This window comes from Odocoileus virginianus, chromosome 14, assembly GCF_023699985.2.
Source record: "Odocoileus virginianus isolate 20LAN1187 ecotype Illinois chromosome 14, Ovbor_1.2, whole genome shotgun sequence".
Lineage (NCBI taxonomy): Eukaryota > Metazoa > Chordata > Mammalia > Artiodactyla > Cervidae > Odocoileus > Odocoileus virginianus.
Genome location: NC_069687.1, coordinates 45,473,520 through 45,501,296, shown reverse-complemented (window position 1 = coordinate 45,501,296; position 27,777 = coordinate 45,473,520). Strand labels below are relative to the sequence as shown.

The following is a 27,777-nucleotide window of genomic DNA, read 5'->3' as shown; positions in this document are numbered from 1 at the left end:
AAAACAACCACCACCACCACTTAAGCTTCCTGTTTATTTCACCCTCACTGAAGAAGTCTATCCCCATATAAGTACTCTTTGTAATGCAGCATGATCAATCCCTCTGATCAGTATTAAGCAATTTAATACTTAGGAACTTAGGTGTAACCTAAGCTGAGCAACAGTGAAAATCTGATTCAGCAGAACAACAATCCATTTTATTTTTCAAATAATTCTTCCAAAATAATTTCTGAGTTTTTAAAATTGTTTCCACACAGACAACTGTTTATCTTCTTGGTGAGTTGAGTTTGCTGTTGGAGTGACCTTAACACAGTGCCACAGGCGGGGTGGCTTAAACAACAGAAATTTATTTTTTCACAGCTCTGAAGACTGGGAGTCCAACATCAGAGTGCTAATAGGCCTGGTTTCCCCTGAGACTCTCTCCTTGGCTTTCAGTGACCATCCTCTTGCTGCCTCTCTTCACTTTCCACTGCGAAAGTGAAGTGAAAGTGTTAGTCACTCAGTCATGTCCAATTCATTGGGGCCCTATGGACTGGAGCCTGCCAGGCTGCTCTGTCCATAGGATTCTCCAGGCAAAAATACTGGAGTGGGTGGCCATTCCCTTCTCCAGGGGATCTTCCCAGCCCAGGGATCAAACCTGGGTCTCTTGCGTTGCAGGCAGATTCTTTACCATCTGAGCCACCAGGGAAGCCGACCATGAGCGTGTGTCTTTGTGTCAGTCTGTGTGTCCTAATCTCTTTTACGAGAACACTAATCAAACGGGATTCGAGCCCACTGTAATCACCCTTCATTTTACCTTGTATGTGTGCGGTGTGTATGTGTGTGTGTTAGTTGCTCAGTTGTGTCTGACTCTTTTGAACCCGTGGACTGTATGGAATTCACCAGGCAAGAATACTGGAGTGGGTTCCCATTTTCTCCTGCAGAATATCTTCCTGACCCAAGGATTGAATCCAGGTCTCCTGTATTGCAGGTGTATTCTTTACATCTGAGCCACCGGGGAAGCCCCCATTTTAGCTACCTCTTTAAAGGCTCTATCTCCAAATACAGTCACATTCTAGGGCACTGGGGGCCTTAGAGGGGCTTCCCAAATAGCGCTAGTGGTATAAAGAACCTGCCTGCCTATGCAAGAGACACAAGAGACTCAGGTTCCATCCCTGGGTCAGGAAGATACCCTGGAGGAGGGCATGGCAACCCACTCCAGTGTTCTTGCCTGGAGACTTCCATGGACTGGGAAGCCTGATGAGCTATAGTCCATAGGGTTACAAGGCAGTTGAGCATGCACACACACTAGGTTAGAGCTTTAACATATAAATTGGGAGTCGGGGGACACAATTCTGTCTATGACAATGAATATCCATTGATTAATTCATTCAGCATCTTCCTCAGTAGTTTCCAAATCTGATTGTTTACAAGAATTTCCTGAATAGTTTATTTAAATAGTAGAAGCTAGGCTTCTCTCCAGACCTACTGAGTCAGAAACCTTGAATATACAACCCAGGTATTTGTGGTTTTAAAAAATCTCCAGGGAATTCTGAGATGGAGCCTGGGTTAAAATGTCCAGGGTTAAGTATTCTAGAAATAACACTGTGCTCCAGGCATGCCTTAAATGCTGTCTGCATATTAACTCATTTAATCCTCACCCTGAGCTATAAGGTAGGCACTTTCATTCCCCCCATTTTACAGATGAGGATGCATAAGCACAGAGGAGTTAAGTTACTTGCCTGTGGTCACAGAATTGGTCAGTGTCAGAACTGGAATGTGAACCCAGGCAGTCTGGCTCCAGAGTCTGGGCTCCTAAACTCAATTGCTTCTCTCCCACAGATGGAGTGTTGACCTCAGTCAACCAAGTATGTGGCCCAAGTGAGATAAGAACTTGAACTTAGGAATCATCAGCTGTTGTTTCACACTGATAACTGCGACTGCATGCTGAAATATTTTGTGTTTTAGAAAGAATAAGCAAAATTGTAAATGCTGACTGAGTATAACCTGTACATTTAGAAGGTATGACACATATTCCAAGTAGTGAAGCAATTTGAAAGCACTCGAAGTTTGTGCAAAATGAATAAAGAATAAGCAGTGGAGAACTTTGCTTCTTAGAGTGAACACAAAGGGATACAGGTCTGGTGAATAAAATAAGCCTGAGGTTTTGCTTTCTGCATTCCCTTTCACCCTTCAGAAGCACTAAGATAGGGAGGAGGGAGAGAAGAGACAGAGGTCTTCCTCCTACCTGCCTTCCTGGGCCTTCTTACCTATCATCCTGGCTTCTTTCCCATAGATCTCTCCCCTAGTAAATGCAAAGGGCATCTGGTCATTTGGAGGCCTTCAGCAGACTGTATTTTTAATGTCATGTTCTCATACAGATTCTGTTCTTTAAAGCTACTTCTCCTGTTTTTCTTTACAGGCTCCTTACAGTCCTGGTGCAACAGTCAAACCTCAACGAGATTAATCACCAGGACAATGAGGTGAGCCTGCCCTCACAAGGAATGGTTGGACATTGTGCAGGTTAGAGTAGGAAAAAGGGTTTTCTGAACCACAGAGCTTCCTCTCTTAAAGATGCAAGGAAGGGATGGAGCAGTTTTGTGTTCCTACCCTGAGAGGGAAGCCTGTGTCTCTATTATTAATTCTCAGGCAGAAATTTATCCCACTGTGGCTGTGGATAGCTTTTAATTGGGTAGGATTTATTGCATTAAGTATTTAAGCATTTATCTACCACTGAGATTTTGTAATTTCCCTTTGGACATTGGGAAATAAATATTGCTCTTTCCTGTCTTCTCGAGAACCAAAAATTTCGATGGCTGCTGATGCTCTTTCTTTGAGTGGAAGACGACAGACAGATAGTAATTCTAGGCTCCCTGCTCCAGAGGCCACACTATTAATGCCAATGATCACAACTGCTGTTGCCTTTACCTTGCAAGGCATGCCTGTGCCAGGTGTCCAAGAAGACAGAGCAACACTCTCAACAAAGTTCCCGAGGGAGGGTGGATCAGACCAGGCAGAGCTGCCCCAGAGCCACTGAGGGGCTTGTATCTATTTAACTCTTTTTAAAAAACCAAGTCTGGTTTTTATTAGCCAGGCTAATTTCTTCAACCAGCTTCAAAAAACAGATTTAAATACCTGATCCTTAATGGAATTTTTTAAATGTAAACTTAACTTGACCTCACTAAGAATGTCAGATAATTTTAAGAAGGCCCGATAGTATTGAAAATGTATATGCCTCAAGATGTAAAATAACTCTGATTTCAAGGAGGCCGACTGGCCAAAGACAGAGTGGGAGGAAGCCCCTAACAGGGGCTGGGCCCCTACTCCATATTTCTCTCGGGCTCACATCTCATCTTCCTTGAGCCTTTGGATCAAAGGCCTCCTTCCAACTGGCTTGGCATTAATGACCACATCAAAAAGTCCCTACTTCACAGTCTGGCTCTAAGGTCAGACACCTCTCTGACTCGGTGGTCATAAGCTGCTTTCACCTACCCCTCATCTTCAGTCGTTTAAAGCAAAACCCCATGTGAGAGAATATTGCACTGTTTTAAACTTCTGCTTTAAAAACGAGAACCAGAGATGAGAAAGTGCCCTTCGTGTGAAAGCAGGGAGCCTGGGGACTTGCAGTCTGTGTCAGCTGATTAAGAACTTCTAGACTTTGGGCAACTAGCCAACCACTTCTTACACCCTCAGCTTTTTCCTTCACCCCCACCCCACACTGGGACTTATTAAATAAAAGGGGGCAAATTCAGTCATGTACACCCTAAAGTTAAATTTCTCCTACAGACATCCAACTCTGTCCCCAACTCAGTGGAGCCGAACATCCCCTAGCAAAGTGACAGTTCCCTATTTTTCCCCACCCTGGGAGGCCCCTGGCTGGTGGTGAGAATGAAAGCAGTCGGAGATCTTTCTAACAGTGGTAGTTTTAACACTTTTCAGACAATATGTGGTTAATATTAGAAAAGTCTGTAGTTCCTTTTTGTGCAAAGCAACCTCTCAGACAAGACTCCTCTTGGTCTTAACCAGCATTGGACCTATTGGCTTTTTTGAGCAGATGCCTCAACAAGGACCCTTGCCATCAGTGTCATAGCTTCCTCTTTACACCATATCACAGCATGTCTGAAATCCACCTGAATCCAACTACTAATGCTTGCCTGTGTTTTTCTTTCATATATATGTTGTGTGTGCGTGTTGGTCGCTCAGTCATGTCTGACTGTTTATGGCCCCATGGACTGTAGCCCTCCAGCCTTCTCTGCCCATGGGATTCTCCAGGCAAGAGTACTGGAGTGGGTTGCCACTCCCTTCTCCAGGGGATCTTCCCAACCCAGGGATCAAACGTGGGTCTCCAGCATTGCAGGCAGATTCTTTATTATCTGAGCCACCAGGGAAGCCCATATATATTGCTGGTGTGAGCCAATCCATATAAATTTGCAAGGGCTAATTTGTTCTTTGCCATTGGGAAATAAGGATAGCTCTGAAATGGAAAGAACACAGCCCAGGCTTTCCTTTCCATTTATTACCTTGGTAGAGTTCCTGGATTTGGCTTCTCAGTGTTCTGAATAAGCAATCACCTTTGGCCCCACCCCCACCCCAACCCCATAATCACTTTTCCAATGAGTTCCAAGTACAGTCTCCATTATATATGAAGGAGTAACAGTTAAAACACACACACCCTACATCTGTTAAATAATAGGAAGCAAAACAGCAAGGCAAAAGAAATCAGGGAAAAGGTAAGCTAGTGCTGGCGAAGCATTACGGCTTCCTGATGACAAAAGGGAAGAGCCAAACATATCCCCTACAGAGTTTGAATAAAATTATTTTCCAAGAATAACTAAAGGGCTCCCAAGCTTGTCACAATGAGGCTTAAAGATTAAATGATCAATTAACAGAAATCTAACTTAATTGAGACAGATTGTTAACTGAAACTAAAGAATGGAGAGAGGGAGAGAAGAAGAAAAAAAAAATGTTTTCTGCAGCCATCCTCTAATTGCTCATGTAAAACAAAACATAATATGTACCACTTTATATCAGAGATGACTGTCACTCTAGAGGCTATGCTGTTCTGAGCTCAGTAACTTGAAACATTTTTTGTACTATTAGTTTTTACTTGAATAAGTAATACATGAACACATTTGCTTCTTAAAAAGTTAAATATTACAAGTAATACTAGAAGTCCTTGATTACTTCTACCCTACCACCTTAGCCTGCAGGTAATTGTTCTTTTGTGTATATATATATAGTATGTATATATATACTTTCTCAATCTTTTGTATGTATTACCACATCTTCTTAATCCAGTCATCTATTGATGGGAACTCAGTTGCTTCCGTGTCTTGGCTATTGTAAAAAAATGCTGCTATGAACATTGGGGTGCATGTGTCATTTCAAATAAGTGTTTTCATTGTTCCTGGATATATATACCCAGGAATGGAACTACTGCATCATATGGTAGTTCTATTATTAGTTTTTTAAGGACCCTCCATATTGTTTTCTGTAGTAGCTGCACCAATTTACATTCCCACCAACAGTGTACAAGGGTTCCCTATTTTAATTTTTAGTATGCATGCGTGGTTGTTCTTCAAAACAACTGCATCAATTTATAGCTCCACTCATAGTGTAAAACGTGCTTATCACTGTTTTCCTGTTGTTGGATTTTCTAATAACCAGTGAAAATGAGCATAACTTCATAGGTACAGTGCTCATTTTTAGATCTTCTGTGAATTGCCTATTTATTTAGATCCTTTGTCCATTCACCTTTTCTTACATAGTCATAGGAGGCTTTTTTTTTTTTTTTTTTGACCACATGACATGGTTTTCAGGATTTTAGTTTCCCGACTAGGGATCAAACCTGTATCCTCTGCAGTGGAAGCACAGAGTCTTAACCTTTGGACTGCCAAGGAAGTTCCCATAGGAGTTTATTTTATATTCTGACCAATCCTTTGTCTGCTATTGAGTTGCAAATGTTTTTTCATAGTCTATTCTTTATTTTAGAACTGTTTGTGATGTCTTTTCCTCTACAGAAATTTTAAAATATGATATAATCAAGATGATCATTCTTGTCCATTATTGTTTTGTTTTAGGTATCCTTTTTAAAGGCCTTTCCTACCCCTAGCGACATAACTACATCATGCTAAATTTTCTTTTAGTTTGTTACAAGATTTTTTTTTTTAATATGTGGTTTCATTTCTGAGTTCTCATTCCAATGATCTATTTGTTTTTCTTGCTTCATTAACCACACTGCTTAATTATAAAGTGACTTGTTTGGAAGCTATCCACACTGCAGGATTTAACACTGTGGGAAAGTCACCATGGGTCAGATGGTCAGATTGTCCTTTGTGTCTTTGTTCTTTGGGACCTCAGGGGATCTCTGACAGAGAGGGGCTTGTCTATTGCAGCCACAGAGAATTAAGTTGCTAAATTCCTGGAATCTAACTCTCCTGCTTTCGTTTTAGCTCTGACAGGAAGAGCACCCCATGAAGAAGGACTATAAAATATTGGCATCTGCATTAGAATTTTGAATGCATTTATCCAGAAAAGCACTGTTATGCATGGTATTTAAAATAGATAGTTGGTCCTATATTAATGTACATTCTGATATAAGTAGATTTTTGTGAGTGGCCTGACAATTCAAACTTCCATTACAACAGCACTCACAGAAAATAAATCCAAGTTGCAAAAACAGACGTGAATCTTTGGATATAATTCTTAGCAGTAAAATCTACTTACAACATTCCCAGGATACAGCACAAGCAGGGACTGTGCATTAAAAAAGGCAAAATCAATAGAAACAGTCCCTGACTTTAGAAATCTTTTTGCCCTACAGCTGGCAGAAGGTAAAATAATAAAGTCAAAAAAATTTAATGCACCAGAATTTGTATTCTAAAAATGAACACCTTAACAAATTGAGTCAGTGCTACTCAGGACTCTCACTTCCCTCTCTCCTCAGACCCTCCTTCACTGTTAGGTCCTAGAGGCAGACCATGTATTTTTTATCTTTATATCCCTAGAATCTAATTCAGTAACTTACACATAGTAGAGTCTCCCTAAAATATATATTTAGATAAAGAATTAACTTATTAAATTCAAGAAAAAGGCATATGATTTTATTTTATTGTCCTTCCCCTCTTTGTTGTGTTGACCCAACCCATGAATGACTCATTTTATTTACCAGATTTGACTCCCTGTGACTTTTAATTATTTCCAAATATACTCTCAAAAAAATAAGATTTTATATCATTTGAGAGCTTCCCCAAAAATGTATTGTAGCTTTTAGGGCAGGAGTCCTTGTCCATTTTCATGACATGGACACATCTGGTATACTGGAGAAGGCTGTGGATCCCTTCTTAGAAAACTGTTTGAAGTTATGTAATATAAAATACATAACATTACAAAAAATTATATTGAAAAACAGATACCAAAATATTTTAAAGAACAAATTTGCAATATTTACATGCAAGCTCTTTTTGCTAATGCCTTACTACCCTTTGTGATCTATAATTGTAAGTTTTTACCCACATAAATTTGAAGAAAATGGCTTTTATTACTGAATTTCTTATCTTGTTTTAGAAGTTCTTTTAGACTCTTTTAAATTATATCCTTTATTCTAGTTTTTTGTACACGGAAGGCCCTCTGTAACTTTTGTGAGCAGTAGTCACAAAATTAATAATATGTGAATATAAAAATGTCAAAGAGAGCCAAACTGGACTTCTGTGAACTTCTAGATCCTTCAAATGACCTAGAATTGTTTTGCTGATCTTGCAAGCACCTGCTAGAATTCTATCCCCCGGTGCACCAAGATGCGGGATGAACCAAAGCACCCAGCCACATCACACGTTTCTCTCTATGCCTTTCAGCATCTGCAAGAGCTGGTCTAAAAGTGCAGTTCTGAAACAGAAAACTACTAAACACTGAATCAGATTTCTGCTTCATAAAGCACAAAAGTTACAGTGGTTTTGGAGAAAAAGAAAAAAGTTCTGAGAAGACAATAGGACTTGAAAGCCCTAACTGAAATGTTGGTGGCACAGGCTCAAGGCACAGAATTACTCATGTGCACCAGAGTGTGTTCCAAAGCCAGCTTGCCATGCACACAACAGCTATCACACACAGCTGTTTCTATCAACAATCTCGAAATGGCTCCTAAGTCAACCAAACTTAACCTCTCCCTCCAAAACTTAACCTCTCCCTCCAAAACTTTCTAGAGAGCTATGTTCTTAAATGAGTGTGAGTTACTCTACACTCAGAGCCAACATACCCTCTTTTTCAAAGAAGTAGAATTCTACTGTCACCAGGACCATCTGGGTGTGTGTTGCAACATATCTTCCAGAGACTCCTAGATTTTTAGCTCTCAGATTCTTTGAAGGCCCAGTTGGGTCCTCAATGAGGGGCATCACAGTTTAGACACAGGTGGCTGGCTTTCATTCAACAGACTCTGGTGTTTTATACTCCCTGTGAATCCAAGGGAACCTGGAAAATCTGTGATTCACTGATTAACTCTTTCTGCAAACATTTCTCAAATACATACCATGTGCTTGGGCATACCATAGTGAATATGCTACAGCTTCTGCCATTAAAGTGCATCACAGCTTAATCTTAATTCTTATCGCAGCTCAGGACGGACGCCAATTGCCAAACTGGAAGTCTGCCCCTTAAATGGCCACCAGTCTTAACATAACACAACTACGATGTGCTAGCGATGTGTTAAAGAAGTTAAAAGAAGGAGGACGCAGTTGTAGGAAACAGTTCCTGAACAAAGTGTGTTGTGCAATACAAAGAGTTGCATTTGAGCTGATTTTGAAAGTTTTGGTTTTCATATTACTAAATCTAAGAGGGTGTATTTTTATTTCTCATTAGCCCAACTGAAAAAAATAGCAACAGGAAATTTCTCTTGACTTGACTGAATGTTTGAAGCCTGTTTGTATTGTAATATAAATATACAACATATCTATATTATATATTATAATGTATTATTATTTAGAGACTAATCGAGTAATTCAAGTCTTGATTTGGGGCCACTCAGAGGATCAACAGTGATTTATAACACTGATCCCAAATTTCAAGGTAGAGGATGGGTGGGAGGGATTATATATATATTTCAATAGCTTACTAAACTAAATATTTGCCAGCTGCACTTTCAGAAGAAAACTAGAAGTGATGCCAAATGAAACAAATAATAATACAGGGTGGCAACCCTTATGCTTGAGAATCACCAGTCTAGAAAGTGAGAAGATCCCAAATCCAGCTAAAATCACAAAGAAAAAAATTTTCCAGTATCTGAACTCATTTCCAAAATGAAATCTTGTAGCTTGATGTGTGGAATAAACAATTTCCTCCAGAGTGGGAGGGACCCCAATTTGAATCCCAACTTGTCTTATACCCAGTCAGTGACCTTAGGGAAATCATTTAACTTGTGTTTCAGTTTCCTCACCTGTAAAATGAGTCTAAAAATACCTATCTCTCAGGATTGTTGTAAAGATTCAATGAAGTGAATGAAGTTCTTGGCACCAAGTAGGTATATGAAAAATAGTAGTGGCCATTCGCACTGTTTATCAAAACATGCATGAGCTGAGGTTTTTTTGTTTTCATTTTTGTTGTTGTTGTTTGGTTTTTCAACAGGGAGTTAAGGAGGAGTGGTGGTTGCTTTAAAACAAAAACTCCTAAAGCCTAGAAACTGTTTAGGAGACAAGGATTAACAGTGTCCTAACAAGAATTAAATTAATTCACAATTTCATGCTGAATTCTCACCTGGCTAAATCAATCTCTCTGCATATAGTGATTGCCATTTACCTCATTTGGAGGACTCATCAAGAATTTTAACCAGTTTCAACAGGTTTCAACTGAACAGTTGATAACAATGATCATAGCAGACAAGTTCATTTTCTATAAAGAAGTCATGTTCTGTCTTTCTTATGTGAGTGGTTTTAGAAAGCAAAGCCAAATTTTACAAAAGCAAAAAATTCCATCCAGAAGCATAAAAAGTCACTCATCCATTTAACAAGCTTTTGCTTAGCATTCACAATGTGACTGGCACTGTTCTAGGTTCCAGGGACTCGGGCGGAAAAAGGCCCTGCCTTCATGAGCTTATACTCCAGTAATTCAGAATTGTCTCTGATGTCTGTAGTCCTGGGGCTGGTGGCACTTCATAATGAAGCCAATGATTCTAAAGCAAATGGTACTCAGCTCTGGGAAAGGGGTAATCACTGCAGAATAAAAAGAATCTGATTCCCTGGAGTCCAGATTTCTAATTCCAGTGGGCCAAATTAAATTAAAGAGGACCCACTGAAATGCTTTGAGCTATTCTGAACCTCAAGTAAATATTCAGCTGCAGGAATAAGAACAAGAAGTTCCACTGTTGTTAGACGGTCATTATTTTCCATATGGAACCAATTTCTTGAAATATCTTCAAGAGTGTCTGGAGGCTCAGTGTTATATGACACTTGAAACTTAAAAGCAGACCATAATTTAATGATTTAGAATGTGGAACTGGTCAAGGGGACTTACATTCTAATCCCACTGCGCCGCAAACCTCAAACCCTAGCTTCAGTTTTGTGCTCAGTCACAGGTTTGAGAACTTCCTTAGAACTCAACTTCCTCCATAAAATGGGAAGGACAGTGACACCTTTCAGAGCTGACCAACTGCTATAGCAAAAACTCAAAACCTCAGTGCCTGACATAATAAAAGCTTTTTCCTGCTTGCTTCATTGTTCATTGCTGGTTGATGAGCTGACCCTGTCCTGTTTCATCAACCAGGGTCCTGGACTTTTTAATCACATGATCCCAGCATCTTCTTGAGACTTATCTTCCCCTCTATTCAGTTGTCAGGTGAGGAAAGAGAAAATATATAAAAGACTACACAGTTTTTATTTTCTAGGCAGGCCTTAGAGGAGTGGGGGCTTCTATTCTTCCGTTCTTTCTACTCACACGGCAATGGTCAGGACTCAATCTCGTGGCCACACCTATCTGCAAGGAAATTGGGGAATGTAGACTCAGTATGTGCCCTGGAGGAAGAGGAAATAGAATTTGGTGAGCACCACAGACTTCACCACTATATTTAATCCAAAAGGTTATTTGAAGGATTGAGATAATATACAGAAGAACTCATAAAGCTCTCTAGATCAATACATATCCATGTATTATCTGTGTGTCTGTCAGTCACTCAGTCATGTCCGACTCTTTCTGACCCCATGGACCTGCCAGGCTCCTCTGTCCATGGGATTCTCCAGGCAAGAATACTGGAGTGGGTTGCCATTCAATTCTCCAGGGAATGTATTATCTGGAACATGATTAATGTGTTATCTGGAATAGTAATAGCTCTGCCCTCCTAGCTAGGCTGCAGCCCATCTCCTGCACTCAGCTCATCTTGGATGAGCAGAGAAGGCCAAGGTGGTAACACTGTCTTATATGCAGAGACAACTGCAAAAAGAGAAAGCTGTCCACTTCCTTCACTCCCTTTACCAGGCATCTTAATCTAGAATCATTTTAGATATATTTCATGTAATTGTGAGCTATATTCAAGGAGAAGAGGCCATCTTTTCATAGTCCACTCTCAAATACTACTGGTTCTTTTTGGCAAATGTTTACCAGCAGAAGTTCATTTTATTATGAAACCGTACCTAACATGTGACCTTAAGCTAGGAGAGAAGGTGGAATTCACCAGACTGGCTCATCCAGATCTAATTTCCAGGCTGCCACCAAGTGATCTCTTCTAAACAGTGTAAATCAGGTCATGTCAACACCTGCTTAAAATCCTTCACTGTCTTTCTACTGACTTCAGAATAAAATCCAAATGCCTTATACAGGGTATTCCCCATCCCACGCTCCAAGGATCAGCCCTGCCTCTTTTTCCAACTGCATCTCGCATGGCTCTCCTCCTCTCCCTCTTCATTCATTCATTCAGTCATTCAACTATTTTTCATCTAGCCTGGGTCAGTCTCTGGGGATACTCTAGTAAAGAGACAGCGCTCTGGTCTGGTGGTGGGAGATGGCATCCCAGCATACTCTGATCACAAGTGTCTGCCTCTGTGACTTGTTGCTCGCTGGTCTCTACCTTCAGGTTACCTCGGCTCCCAGAGGCCCATGTAGAACAGTCCCTACCTCCAGGGTGGTTACGCTGTCATGGCACCCCAGGTGCATTCTTTTTAGCATTCAACAGTCCTGAAAATCCTTTGGCTTGCTTGTGTGCATTTATTATCTTCCTCTACCACAGTGGAGTTCCCACGAGGACATGGATCTCTTTGATCTTATTCCCTATCGTATCCTTGACATCTGTTTGCCTGGCATCAGGTAGGAAGCCAAGGAGTAACCATTGAATGAATGATTCAAGGAACAAGTGAACTGACAGTCAGCAGCCAACGCATCTGGTGATGCCTTCGGGCCTGGGGAGAAAGTGTGTAGAGAGTGGACTCTCCTTCCTAATAGCCTGTGCTCATCTCGGTCCCTCTGACTGTGGTTTTGCAGGGGATGACAGCACTCCACTGGGCAGCTTTCCACAACCGGCCTCAACACACCCAAATGCTGCTGAAGAAGGGGGCAGACCCCACCCTTGTGGACAAAGACTTCAAAACAGCTCTCCACTGGGCAGTCCAGGTGAGAAATTAGCCAGTGCGCTTGTCTCAAGTGTAAATGGTGTGAAGCAGTGTTAACAGTTCTGAGCAAGTCAGACCTGTAAGGCACAGTCCCAGCATTGATGTGGGCTTTATATACATGATGGGACTTCCCTTGAGGCTCAGCTGGTAAAGGATCTACCTGCAATGCGGGAGACCTGGGTTTGATCCCTGGGTTGGGAAGATCCCCTGGAGAAAGGAAAGGCTACCCACTCCAGTATTCTGGCCTGGAGAATTCCATGGACTATATCGTCCATGGGGTTGCAATGAGTTGGACACGACTGAGTGACTTTCACTTCACTTCACTTATATGTATGACAGAGCAAGCAAGATATATGCATGCTGCCCTCCTCCCTCCATCCATACCCAGAGGGGCAACAGCAGACATCACTTTGGAGTATTTGGGTACTTTAGTTGCTGAGAAGAAATCCTGCCAAGGTAAAGAGGGTGAGGAGTTACAGAATATCAGGCAGAGCCCACCTTAGCTGTTCCACACACACACATACACATATATACATACCTCACTCTCTCCAGCAGTGCTTGCTGAGGGGCTCACTGTGTTCCATGATAATTCTTCAAAGAACTACTAGGAAGTCCCTTCAGAGTCTTTTGGACCATGAGTCTCTTCTTCCTTCCAAATCCTCTGAAGCAGAGTAATTCCAGGCGACCCTGAGTTCTACTCTGAATCCTGAAAACAGCAGCTCATGACACCCTACCTCGCTATCCCCAAAGGGAGTCTGTATCAGTACACATGACCAGAGAAATCAGAAATCTACAGCCCAAAGAGAGGCGAACTGATACTAAGGTGAAAGAATGACCATCAGTAACTTTTGTTGAGGTGTTGTCTAGGGAAATCATTCAAAGGGATTGATTAACTAAGAGTTATCTGTTCTGTCCTTGAGAGCAGTACTATGCATCCTTTGAACCAACCTGCCAGCCCATTCTGTCTTTTGATGCCTGATGTAGACATCCCCACGGTTTATTTCCATCAGCCCTATAAAGGGACCCTTGCTGAACTGCAGTCAGTATCCCCCTGATTCTATGCGCTCCGACAGTGGTTTCACTTAGGTGTTTTCACGTGCCACACATGGCAGAGAAGGGCACCTGGCACTTTCAGAGTTGACATGTGTGCCTGAGATCAAGGGGAAATAGAAGTGATTTGGAAACTACTCTGTTTTTGTTCTTGCAAGCTTGCCTTCAGTTACTCTGTAGCAGGGCCAGCCCTGACAAAACTCTGAAATGAACAAAGCTTGTTTTTGTCATCCCCACCTGCCCTTAGCACCCTCCTACATACTTTCAGTATTTAATCAGCTGCCTTGCCGCACGATGCCAGTTCCTGCCCAGCACCTAGTCCTCTGGTCAGGGGTCTCCATTGCAGCAGTAGCCTCAGGGCAATATGGCTGGGCAATCAAGAAGCATCCCATGTGTGTTGGTTCTCAGCTGGGGTGACAGTGGTATCAGAATCAAGCATTTTCTGTATCTTCACTCTCATCACTGCTGTTCTCTGAATCCATAGATCTAGGATGGGGCTCCTGTATGTGCATTTGAAAAAAAATCTCCCCAAGTAATTCTTACCTGTATGCCTCCTCTGCTCCACCTTCTTCCACTGCACCCACAATTTAGAGCTACTTTTTGGGACGCAGGCTTGCAATTGAATCAGCAGTGCTTGTAAGATGACAAATTCCCAGACCCCACTCCAGATCTAATGAGTTGGGCTCTTTGTGGGTGGGAACCCCTGTTTTCATCCTCCAAGAGGCAAAATCAAAGAAAAATGTGCTCAGCTCAGAGGATCTGAGTTTGCATTAACAGAACCGGATTTGTTCTGAGAAAAGTCACTGATGCCTGCTTGGCTTAACTATTGGTGTATCTTTGGGGTATGAATGAGATAGTGTGCATGACAGTGATATATAATATTCTATGTAATTGGAAGAGATTATAGTTTTTATTATGGTCCCAAATTTCCTTTATGAAAGCTTAATTAACATACTATCTATATAATCTTTCTGTCTACTAAATGATGTGGCTTTTAACCTGCTACATTGATTTTAGTCCTGTCTGCACATTAGAATCAACTGAAGAGCTTTTAAGCAATACTGATTCTCAAACCCCATACCTATTTTCAGTCAATTATTCCGGGGTGCAACCCAGGTGTTAGTATTTTTGTAACATTTTCCCTTCCTCTAGGAGATGGTAATGCCCAGCTAGAGTTGAAAATCACTATGATAAATGAATTCATATGAACAGGTGCTAAAACCTTAACTACTCCTACCTAAGATATTTCATTCTGACCTGTGATTTTATAAACTAAGTATAATGCCTCACACATTTATATACTCAATAGCTTAATAAATGCTTAGTGAGCACCTACTTTGTATGTGGCATGGGAAGAGGGAGAGATTAACACAACAGGTCCCTTCTAGGACCCCTATAATCACATGTGATATTGCATGGGTGGGTGTGTGAGGATGTTAGCATACGTTTTTCTGAGAAAGGTGTCCACTATTTCTTCAACTCTTCAATGAGGATCTGTAACCAGACCACAAAGGTTAAGAATCTTACTCTGGAGGAACTGTGCACCCCCTCCCTCCTTGTAGCTAGCACTAAAATTCAGAAGTGATGTGCTTTGCCCTTTACTTTACAGAGAAGACCAAGGGTAATTCCAAATGTCAACCAGGATTACACTTGCCTCCTTTAGCTATCTTCTTCATTTATAACATGGGGCCAGCACTCTGCTCCTCTTGAAGTTTTTCCATATAAATAGGCCTATTTCCTGTTGTCATTTATTCCTTTCACTGAACTTGGGGCTTTTCTCTGGGACTATATGAGACCATATTTAAAGTGACAGGACTTCAAGTTAATAAAGCCTCTGTATTTGACCCAGATAATCAAAGCAGTAAAGATTTGAAACACGGCCCACAAAGTAAGGCCTTCCCAGGTGGTGCTAGTGGTAAAAGAACCCGCCTGCCAATGCAGGAGACATAAGAGATATGGGTTCGATCCCTGGCTCGGGAGGATCCCCTGGAGAAAGAAATAGCAACCCGCTCCAGTATTCTTGCCTGGAGAATCCCCATGGACAGAGGAGCCTGGGGGGCTATAGTCCATGGGATCGCAAAGAGTCGGACACAACAGAACAACTAACACTTTCTTGCAAGCACGCACTCCCAGAAAGTAAACTATGTTTGACTTCTGCCCCCGTTTCTCAGGTCCCTTGGTAGCTGGTGGGGCCCTCCTGTGGGCCCATCGCCCTCATTCACCTCCCCCATCTGCCCAGGAGACTCCACTGTTTGGCTGTCTCTGGGCTAATGCTGAGCAGAACCCTGTCCCTATCGGCATCCAGTCTCCCCTAATGAAATCTCAGTCGCTTCGGGGCATGTTCCCGCCTATTTGTGATGGCACTCACTTATCAGGAGTCTGCACAGGTCTCTCTCAGCTTCATCTCCCTCTCACTCCTCAACACTGCAGAAATTTAGTCATAAATCTTTTTTTCATTCTCTTCTCAGGAAGCCCACCGGTTCCAATGACTTCAGCTACCAATCTACTCAGAATTTTCTCAGGTCAAAATCCAGCAACTGACCTCTTTCTTGACACTAGGCTCACATTTCCAGCTCTACCAGGCATCTTCCCATCATCTCCCATGGATGTGTCAAAGTCAACGCGTTCAAACTGAATCCACAGTCTCTCCTTCCCATCACATCTCCATCCTCCCTCTAGTCCAAGACAGAGGCCTCCAGGTGGTCCCTGAACACTCCTTCCTTATCATCATTCACGTCCAGTTGGTTGTCAAGACCTCTTCCTTCCACCTCCTCGGGTCTCACAGTTGCCTCTTTTCTATCTCCACTGTATAGATCAGGGTCCTAGCACAAAGCAGCCCACTTAGATGGGATTAATTGAGCATAGACTCATAAAAAGGCTATTTACACCCAACCACAGGTTGCCATAGGGAATCAGGGCCTAAAAGAGCCTGGGAGGGAGAGGTTACTAAGACACAGCAAAAGTTGTAGCTGCAGGAGAGGGCCCAGGACAGAAGCGGTGGCCCTGGATGGAATAATCAACCTGTTATCTAGCAGGGAGAGAACTGAAAGACAAATGCCCCAGGCACTATTTCCTCCTTACGTCCATCTCCTGCCAGTGCCACTCACTGGCCCATCCCACCTAGCAGCCACAGGGCAAAGGAGCCCATTTAATGCAGCTCACATCTGCTGAGAGCAGGCTGAAACAAGGGAGTTAACCAGAAAGAACAAATGGAGATGATTAAGTCCACCCACCGTCACTGCCTTAGGGCAAGCTTCCCCTATTTCTCACAGGAAGTTTCAGTATCTGTATTTCTACTTCAGCCCTTTCTTCCTCTACTCTATTCTCACATTGCCGCCAGGTGCTCTTTCTACAAATCACAAAGGAACGTACTCACATAACCGTTACTACACCAAAACACTGATGGTCACCCTTGGTTCTTAGCTCAAAAACCTTCAGCAAGTGCTGTTTTTGGTAAAGAGCAAACTCTTTGATTTGCACTGACTGCTGTGAACAGCCACTCCCCACCCCACCCTACTCCCTGCCTTTCCTCTTCAATCTGTATAGACATTAATCCAATCATACTAGAATATTAATAATCCCCTCAATACATGATAAACATTCATCCAGTCTTCCCCTTGGTCATCCTGTTCCCTTTTGGTGAAGCATTTCTTTCTACTTGTTTTTCTTTAAGTGGTATATACTTAACAGTAATCTTATTGATTTATTTGGCTGCATCAGGTCTTAGTTGTGGTATGCAGAATCTTTCCTTATGGCACTCTGGCTCAGCAGTTGAGGCTCAAAGGTTAATTTGCCCCACCACATGTGGGATCTTCGTTCCTCAGTCAGGGATTAAACCCAAGTCCCCTGCATTAGAAGGCAGATTCTTAACCACTGGACCATCGAGGAAGTCCCAATACTTTTTTCTTCTTACTTTCCCTGCATCATCCCTTCTAACTGCAGAATTTATACTTGTTCCTCCTTATTTCTCAAGGCTCAACTAAGTTTACCCTCTTTGCTGAACTCCCTTTTAGAATTTTCCCCTCTGTCTAGCACTTCCTTCCTTCTATTGCTGGTGTTACTATCAGTGGAGTGCCTGAATCTCCTCTTCTAGACCACATACTTAAGGGTAACATGCCTTACTCATCCAGATGTCTCTCAAGACCCAAAACAGACCTTTGTGAATCTTTGTGAGCACCAAAAAAGTTTTCACTGAATTCAGTTCAATAAGCTTATCCATTGCAAGCCACTGGAATTGGAATTAGTTCTTTATTGGGTTCTTTCTGTGACATGCCATTTTCAGCTTAACTGAGGCCTCCAGGAATGCATCGCCTTGGTATCAAGGAGTTTTTTCAAATGATATGTAATCTAGGATAGCTATGATGACAGGTCAGCAAGAAGGCCAAATATCTACCACCCCTCAAATCTCGCCTCTAGCTCCTTCCTCCTAATCCTAGAAAATGTGTTTATTTAGAAGCTTCCTCAGTAGTACTCTTCTTGCAGTGCATTTTTCAAGGGTGGGTAGAAAGAAAAGAACTGCCCTAATATAAAGCAACTATTTCATGTTTGTTCATTCAGTATGTGATTAAGGAAACTATACACACACCCTTGGAGCTCTTGAATATAACCATGAAGCCACCAGTGTCTGAGACTGATTTGGTCTAGCATGAAATTCTCCTCCTTCCTGTGGTGGCCGAGATATGTGATCAACTGTTTGAATTGTGTCAAAATTCTATAAATATACTTTAAATATATTCAGAATGCCAAAGGATAATTATAAATGTCACAGGCCAGTGGATCCAGACCAAAGATGAAAGAACCTTAGAGCTGGGAGGGACCACACAAAGTCATTTAATCCAACCCCTCTGTTCACAGGTGGAAAACTAGTTCACAGAGAGGTTACCATTGTCCAAGCTCACCCTACACCCATGGATACCCAGACCACACAACTCCCAGTGCTTGATTAAAGGAAAACTACAAAACCACATAAGCCCAGAATAAACAAAGAGAAAGTCAAATCTACTAAATCAACTCCCATTACCCTGGAAGCAAAGATGGAGTTATCTTAAAGGATAGCCTAAATTAAAGTGGCCTGCATGTGTCAGCTCCCCAGGGCTTGGCTGCAGAGAGGGAAGGAGATGGGTTGATGGCCAAAAAACAAGAACTCACCTAGGAGTAAACACAAGCAAAGAAAGAAGTGAAAAGATAGTGAAAGGTGGGAGACAAGAAGAAGAAGAGAGGAAAGCTAAGAAAAGAACGGGTAAAATTCTAGTTTGGCTTTGCCCATAGTTTGTGAGGCTTGTTTTATTTATCTGTTTATGCTCTGTTCAGCCAATATTTATTACAAGTTACTCTTTATTAGGCTCCATTTCAGCAGAAAGACAGTGTTTCTACACATGACCACAGCAAGGAAGGAGGTTTCGTGGGGGTGTTTTCCGTATTAATCATTAGAACACCTGTGAAATGCTGTAGTTCAGCAGCTGAGGGTCACAGTGCCTCACTGCCTCGCCCCCACCATCTCTATCTTACAGTAGCCCTGCAGGGAGGTCCGCCCCAAGTTTTGGGGTACAGCAGACTCTGGTATCAGGCCAAGCAGAAAGCCTGGATCCAAACGGGCTAACTATGAAGAGGGTCCTGACTCCAAGCTAGGATATTGGGCACCTTTCTCTCCTAGTCAGGCTTCATGATAGCTCAGTTGGTAAAGAATCCACCTGCAATGCAGGACACCCCGGTTCAATTCCTGGGTCGGGAAGATCTGCTGGAGAAGGGATAGGCTACCCACTCCAGTATTCTTGGGCTTCTCTTGTGGCTCAGCTGGTGAAGAATCCACCTGCAATGTGGTAGACCTGGGTTTGAACCCTTGGTTGGGAAGATCCCCTGGAGAAGGGAAAGTCTACCCACTTCAGTATTCTGACCTGGAGAGTTCCATGGACTGTATAGTCTGTGGGATCACAAAGAGTTGGACACGACTAAGCGACTTTCACTTCACTTCTCTTCTGCTGCTGCTGCTGCTAAGTCACTTCAGTCATGTCCGACTCTGTGTGACCCCATAGACGGCAGCCCACCAGGTTCCCCTCATCTCTGGGATTCTCCAGGCAAGAATACTGGAGTGGGTTGCCATTTCCTTCCCCAATGCATGAAAGTGAAAAGTGAAAGTGAAGTTGCTCATTCGTGTCTGACTCTTAGCAACCCCATGGACCGCAGCCTATCAGGCTCCTCCGTCCATGGGATTTTCCAGGCAAGAGTACTGGAGTGGGGTGCCATTGCCTTCTCCATCACTTCTCTCCTAGTCAACCACAAACCCTCAACTCTCATGTTCACATTCTACTAGTTCACAAGCTAGTAGGTCTTCCCCTCCAACTCCATTCCAGTCTAACACATCTGGCTCCAGCGGAACTTAAGGGTCAGTGTTCTTCTCACAGCACAGAACCACCTAGACCTTTAAAAGGGTCACGTGACCTAAAACCCTTTCATCTCCTTTGTGCAGTCACTGTCATGTGACAAACAGACCCCCTGATTCCGAGAGAAGGGCAGAGATTGGAGTTCCCTCCCTGAAGAACCTACCATAGAACTAATTTCCCCAACATGTTAACAAATAAACAACTAATCCTAAATCTTGCACTAAGATTTCTCGGGAAGTCACCTAGAATAAAAAGGTTCTACAATCAGTATATTGAAATCTTGTTTTTTATCGGTCTCTGATAACAAAATTGCTGTATCTTAACCTAACTTTCTTCTTAGCAAGGCCTTTATGAATTTTTCTCCTTCATGAGGTGTAAAGAGAAAATGACTAGGACTCAGTAGTTCCCAGCCGTCTTTAAGTTACATGAAGGCAATTTCATGGATTACCCACAGACAAAAACAACACAATAAAAGAAAAAGAAATAAACCCACAATCTCATTTGGCCACCTAATGCAGAATTCTAGAGCTGCATAATAAGATCTATACAATACTCTTCCCCTGTTGAACGATACTCCCACCAAATGGAAATTCACTCTCCAATCTTCCTAGGGGCCCTTGGGCAACACCCATGTCTTCTCTCCTGATGCTTCCTGGTGTCTGTGACCGAGGCTTCCCAGGCCTGGAGACTCCATCTGATGGATGTTCAGAAGAGAGTGTTGTTACCAGGAGACCACTGAGCCAGGGCCTCTGTTCACAAACTAGGGACCTCTCTTTCTTGTTGTTTAGTCGTTCAGTCATGTCCAACTCTTTTGCAATCCCGTGGACTATAACCTTCCAAGCTCCTCTGTTCATGAGATTTCCCAGGCAAGAATACTGGAGTGAGTTGCCATACCCTTCTCCAGGGGATCTTCTCAACCCAGCGATCAAACTCGCGTCTCCTGCATCTCCTGTATTGCAGGCAGATTCTTTACCACTGAGCCACCAGGGAAGCCCTAGGGACCCCACTAGGGCTCTCTCAAATTCTTGTGAGGGTGCACCATGCAGCCTTCCTAGGAGAGGCTCTTAAAGCACCAAATGTGGAGAGAAGGTCTCAGTTGGTAAGACACACTTCACTGCTACTGATGTTGCTGATACCAACAGCAGTTTTCACTTTAATTCCTCCCGTGTGAACATGCAGGATCAAATAAATAAACCATTCCTTTAACTGAAGACAAAATAGTGTAACAGCAAAGTGCCAGGGCTCTGCAGTCAGTCCCAGCCTTGCCACCTCAGGGCTGTGACACTGGACAATGAATCTGCCTGTGATGCAGAAGACCTGGGTTCAATCCCTGGGTTGGGAAGATGCCCTGGCGAAGGAAACAGCAACCCATTCCAGTACCCTAGCCTGGGAAATCCCGAGGAGCCTGGCAGGCTACAGTCCATGGGGTCGCAGAGTCAGACCCGACCGAGCGACTCACAGACAGACAGAATCCCTCTGTGCCTCCAATTTCTCCTCTACAATATGAGGATGATAAGAGTACCTACCTTACAGTCCTCACTTGTTTAGTCCTGACAACCATGGAGTTGTTGTCAGGATTAAACAAGTGAGAACATGCCATGCTGGGCACAGAACATTCACTCGGTAAACATCACTATCACCATTACTCTTGGGAGGACATTATTATAAAAACAATGGTGATGTAAATGAGGGTTAGATTTGGAGACAAAGGAATGGTCTGAAAGATTCAGGACAAAGGCATTTTGGAGGAAAGGGGTAACCGGGTGAAATCTTTCTTATCCAGAAAAGCCATGTAAAGAGTCCAGCTCACAAGGGAATTGTGAACTCAGCCGGGGCCCACTCAGATGTGCCGGACTGCAGCCCACCCCCACCCCGCATCTAAGCTGGCTGCTTCCAAAATGGCTCCTCCACGGGTCAGGCAAGGAGGGAGGAAGACTGTGTGTAAGACGAGTGTGTTTTTTCCGTCTGTGCTTGACACTCCATCCCACACAGGAGGAGAACCCGTGACAGGCTGTTTTGCTCTTTAAAACACTTTGGCAAGCTGAATTCCCTTGCTCTTCCAGGAAACTGTAAACAAAATCAATTCACTGAGTGGACACTCTTTTTTGCTTCTATTTTACTTCTCCAATGGCTAGTGCTTCTTAAAAGGGGAGAGGGGCTTCTCGATTGTCTTAAATATACGTATGTCAGACCCCTCAAAATATGTTTAAGTAACATTAGGTGAAAGAATCTTAGGAAAGCTGATAAAGCAGGCATGAAAGCTTAGATGTGTTCCCTGTAGCAACCTTTTGATGACAGGCATGTCATGGACCTGAACTCATTGATCCAAATTATTTAAAAGTCATTGTGAGACAAAGGAAGGATGGAGGGAGAAGAGGATGCAAGGGGGAAGGTGAGACGGACGGAAGGCTAAAGGTAGCAGGCAGGGGCTACTTCGTGGATGTGTCCTCAGTCCCCTGGCAGGGCTCTGGGGATGATAGACTCAGGAAGGATCTGGTGACAAACCAGAGCCCTAGGCGCCTGGGAGGGCTTGCACTCACAGGGAGAATGCCCAGCCCAAGGGAGTGTGACGTGCGAGCCTGCTCAGTCACTTCAATGATGTTCCACTCTGCAACCCTAAGGACTGTAGCCCACCAGGCTCTTCTGCCCATGGGATTCTCCAGGCAACCCAGGAGTGAGCTGCCATGCCCTCCTCCAGGGACCGAGTGTGACACTAAATAGCAAATAAAACTCGCCATGACAGGTCAAAAGAGATACCACGGAAGAAAGGAACACATTATTCCTCTGGCATGTGAGCAGGGGGCTCCACGTTTTTCCTGGGCCCCACAGATTATGTAGCTGGCCATGGTTATAGCATTTAAAACACACTCAGCACTCTTCCTGGGGCTCAAAGTTGAGAGCTTTGCTGCCCTCAGCCTTTGGGCCTGTGAGAGCTTTCAGAACTGGTGTCAGCCGCTGTCCCCAATACAGGGGGTGCACACTGCAGGGTTCACTGTGTAGTGGTTCTCTGAGAAGCCATGCTGAGTCACAGGATATCCGGAGAGTTCTTGGAGAAAACAGGGACAGGGGAGGGAAAGGAAGAGGAAAAGCCAAAATGAATGGGTTCTGTTCCACGGAATTGTGCAAACTGACTCAGAGGTTCTAAAACACAACCCTGGGGTCAAATAATCAAGTGGGAAGAATGCCAAAAGAAATGTTACATACTTGGGAAATTTATTATGAGATGGCTGTTGAACAGCATTTGGAGTGTATTAGAATTGCAGTTTTTAAAAAGTTCAGTACTCCCTTTCAGCCCAGGGACCCTGAGTCTGGCATGTGACCTGGCTCCTGGCCCCCAGAACTACAGCCTATCTCTCCCATTTCTTTAACCTGCTCCTCATGCCTCCAAGGGACCTCCATTCTACCCATACGTCCTGCTGCCTAGAGATACAGGGTCTCTGTAGATTCAATGAGAAAAAGGAGGTGAATTATTCGGACTGTTTTATAATCTTTACCCAGGTATCAGTAGAAAACTGGAAGATAAGACTTTCCACAGGGTGAGATAGAATGAATTTATTTTATTGGCATTTGAGGATTTATTGTTATCTTAAATTGCAAATGCTTATGTAGTGCAGGCATGCTAAGCTGCTTCAGTCATGTCCAGCTCTTTGCAATCCCATGGACTCTGTGGCCTGCTAGGCTCCTTTGTCCGTAGGATTCTCCGGGCAAGAATACTAGAGTGGGTTGCCATGCCCAGGATCTTCCTGACACAGGGATTGAATCTCAAGGAAAAGCTGGTGACTTTTAAGGCTGGGTCAGGTTGCTAAAAAGACTGTAGAGAAATCTCATTCCAAAGATAAGATAAAAACTTATAGATCTACACAGAGAGAGGGATCCAATTTAAATGGTTTCCTGAAGCTCTTTCCTTTTCATACTTGGTTTGTTTCTTTATTAATTAGCTACTAAATTATGACCCACTTCTGTTCAAAAAGGATTTTTGACAACTAAATTACATGCAACTTATAGCAATTTGACTATTACCAGATCATTTTGGTCATCATTATGCCACTAGTCAGTATTCATCATTGTCATTTTGTTAATATTAAAATTAACTCTGCCAGCTTCTAAGGGGTCAACCTCTACAGCAAGTGGGAAATAAGATGCATACATTTAATGGGGAAGTTATCTAGATGGCCCACCCATCATGCTAGCTCTGATGTCAGTCAATTACACCCGTATTTAAGTCCTCCTTGAACTTCCCAGGTGATCAAAGGTAAAAAATCTGCCTGCCAGTGCAGGAGACTCAGGAGACACTGGTTCGATCCCTGGGTGGGGAAGACCCCTGGAGGAGGAAATGGCAACCCACTCCAGTATTCTTGCCTGGAGAATCTCATGGACAGAGGAGCCTGATGGGTTGCAGTCCATAGGATCACAAAGAGTCAGACCTGACTAAGCACCCACATACCTTAAGTCCTCCCCACTAACCATGGAAGACAATTTAGCTCTTACAGGAGACAAAAATCCCTACTGGGACTTGAGACAAGTGGAAATCTGTTGGTGGGTTTGATAAAATGCATTTTATTTTCGTGTGTGTTTGTTTTGAATTTTTTTTTGTTTGTTTTGAATTTTTATCTTAATTTGCACGGACAGGGAAGAGCACTGGATTATACATAATGAGCTTTCTTTGACTGTTTTCCAGAGTGGAAATAGAATTCTGTGTTCCATCATTCTGAGCCATCACCAGGGTCCGTCCATAATCAACTATGACGATGAGAGTGGCAAGACATGCGTGCACATCGCCGCAGCAGCAGGTTTCTGCGACATCATCAACGAGCTGGCAAGGGTCCCTGAGTGCAACCTGCAGGCTCTAGATGTGGATGACAGGTATACGTGGCCACTCTGTCACCTTTTCCAAATTTTAATCTCAAAACAAAGAAGATGTTTAAGGAGTTATCTTATATGACTATATCCTAACTGCCAGTAATGTTAATATTTATACCTGGGCTTGTGACAATAAAAACTGCCCTATATTAGTCAGGACAGGAAAAACCATTGTTATGAAGAGAAACTCTGTGACTGTATTGTCAGACTTTCCACTTTTTGCTAACTGTTCTCAGAAGGCTTTCTGTATATCAGCTTCCTGCTATATACACTTTTTGTTCTTAACAGTAAGTCTTATTTTTTTCCTTCATTCCTGGATTATGTCATAAAATCAACAAGCTCTTGTTATCCAGAGAAGAGCACAATAGAGGCTTTGTGTTCAGAACTAGATGTGACCTTATCAGGGTTCTGTTTTGGTTTTCTTCAGTCATTAAAGATGTATTTACATAGAAAAGGAAGCTGAGTCCAGAAAGGTGAAGAGACTTGCCTAAGAAGTAATTAGCAACTAAGTGAAAACTTGTTCAATCTGAGTCCCACTGTTTGCAACCCCATGGACTTCAGCATGCCAGGCTTCTCTGCCCTTCACTATCTCCCAGAGTTTTCTCAAATTCATTTCCATTGCATTGGTGATGCCATTCAACCATCTCATCATCTGTTGTCCCCTTGTCCTCCTGCTCTCAATTTTCCCCAGCATCATGGTCTTTTCCATTGAGTTGGCTCTTCGCATCTGGTGGCCAAAGTGTTGGAGCTTCAGCCTCAGCATCAGTCCTTCCAATGAGTATTCAGGGTTAATTTCCTTTAGGATTTTCTGGTTTGATCTTTCTGTCCAAGGGACTCTCAAGAGTCTTCTCCAGCACCACAGCTGGAAAGCATCAATTCTGTGGCGCTCAGACTTCTTGATGGTCCAACTCTCACATCCATACACGACTACGGGAAAAACCATAGCTTTGACTAAACAGACCTTTGTCGGCAAAGTGATGTCTTTGCTTTTTAATATGCTGACAGAAGAAGTAAGAACTAAATCCATGGCCTCCAAAATGAAAACCCAATCACAGAAAACTAACCAAAATGGTCACATGGATCACAACCTTGTGTAACTCGAAGAAAACTTGTACCCTTGTCTTTTAAATGTAGAGCTTTTCACCTACTGGCCCTTCATCCATAATCAACTAATAGAATTTTTCAGTTACAATGCTTATCTAACCTTTGCTTCAGTTAGGCATTTTAGACTCAATGAAAATATAAGAATAATATAAGAACAAATAAGACTGTTGAAAATAAGTATAAGGCTTGTACATTATGCATAGTTTTTTTAAGCTTTTTCTATTGAAGTGCAAATTTAGCCACCTACTTCCATGATTTTCGATTCCCCAAGAAGCACTTCCTACTACTTCCTGATACCTGAAACCCTTATAACACAGAAGAAAGAAATTTTGGGTTCCATGTAAGTCTCAGAAGCTGGAGACCATTAACAGGATGACTTTAATTAAAAGTAATATATAAATAATTGAAAGTAGACCTTTTCTGAAGAGTAGATATTGAACTTGAGCAGGTAAAAAAGTGGAAGGATTTTGTTACATGGAGAGAAAAGCTGAATGATCCAAAAAGCGAAGAAAAGAACACATGTAGGGGGACTTCCCTGGTGGTCCAGTGGTTAGGATGCCTTGCTTCCAATGCAGGGGGTGGGGGTTTGAACTTTGGTCAAGGAATACATGCCATGTGGCCAAATAAATAAAAATAGGGGAAAAAAAATATTTTTAAGGAACACATTTAGGAAAATAGGGCTAGAAAAAAGTTTGCTTACTTCAAAATACTTCTAAAAGCAGCTCTAATACAGTATTTCCCACTTGAATTATCACATGCTTCAGTTCACTTCAGTCACTCAGTCGTGTCTGACTCTTTGTGACCCCATGGACCACAGCATGCCAAGCCTCCCTGTCCATCACCAACTCCCAGAGTTTACTCAAACTCATGTCCATTGAGTTGGTGATGCCATCCAACCATCTCATCCTCTGCCGTCCCCTTCTCCACCTGCCCTCAATCTTTCACAGCATCAGGGTCTTTTAAACGAGTCAGCTCTTTGCATCAGGTGGCCAAAGTATTGGAGTTTCAGCTTCAACATCAGTCCTTCCAATGAACACCCAGGACCACTCTCCTTTAGGATGGACTTGTTGGATTTCCTTGCAGTCCAAGGGACTTTCAAGAGTCTTCTCCAACACCACAGTTAAAAAGCATCAATTCTTCGGCACTCAGCTTTCTTTACAGTTCAACTTTCACATCCATACATGACTACTGGAAAAACTATAGCCTTGACTAGATGGACCTTTGTTGGCAAAGTAACGTCTCTACTTCTTAATATGCTGTCTAGGTTGGTCATAACTTTCCTTCCAAGGAATAAGCGTCTTTTAATTTCATGGCTGCAGTCACCATCTACAGTGATTTTGGAGCCCAAAAACATAAAGTCAGCCACTGTTTTCACTGTTTCCCTATCTATTTGCCCTGAAGTGATGGGACCGGATGCCATGATCTTAGTTTTCTGAATGTTGAGCTTTAAGCCAACTTTTTCACTCTCCTCTTTCACTTTCATCAAGAGGCTCTTTAGTTCTTCTTCACTTTCTGCCATAAGGGTGGTGTCATCTGCTTATCTGAGGTTATTGATATTTCTCCCATGCTTAGGAGAGAAAACTTAGTTCCCGCAGTCTCAGGGAAGAAAGTATATCCAAAGGGAGTAAGAAAGTGTGAAAGATTGGGCCCTACGATGGTTCAAAGTGAAGTAAAATCCCAAGTAGGGTCTAGTTTCTGCTCCAGAGCTCAGCTCATCCTGCTCTTCATTTTGTTTCAGTTTTTGCATCCTACATTGTATAGCTCTACCTTCACATTGACACTGTAAGCTTGTGTTAGTAGAGAATTTTTCAAAATTTTCATAG

General features: G+C 42.7%; 1 protein-coding gene and 1 long non-coding RNA gene across 6 annotated transcripts in view; one reads left to right on the top strand and one right to left on the bottom strand.

Annotated features, from left to right (window-relative positions):
• Positions 1 to 27,777, top strand: part of ANKRD55 (ankyrin repeat domain 55) — a 106,458-nt gene that overhangs the window by 50,805 nt on the left and 27,876 nt on the right. For all 5 annotated transcript variants that reach the window (XM_070476701.1, XM_070476697.1, XM_070476698.1 and 2 more), the window contains exons 6-8: positions 2,402 to 2,462; positions 12,433 to 12,561; positions 24,669 to 24,853. In XM_070476701.1, the coding sequence (XP_070332802.1) occupies positions 2,402 to 2,462; positions 12,433 to 12,561; positions 24,669 to 24,853 (375 nt within the window). The remainder of the gene's footprint in view (positions 1 to 2,401; positions 2,463 to 12,432; positions 12,562 to 24,668; positions 24,854 to 27,777) is intronic.
• On the bottom strand, positions 176 to 13,666 carry LOC139038262 (uncharacterized). Its single transcript, XR_011491220.1, has 3 exons — positions 13,099 to 13,666; positions 10,897 to 10,973; positions 176 to 469 (listed from the first exon to the last, which is right to left on the bottom strand). It is a non-coding gene; the product is annotated as an uncharacterized lncRNA (long non-coding RNA).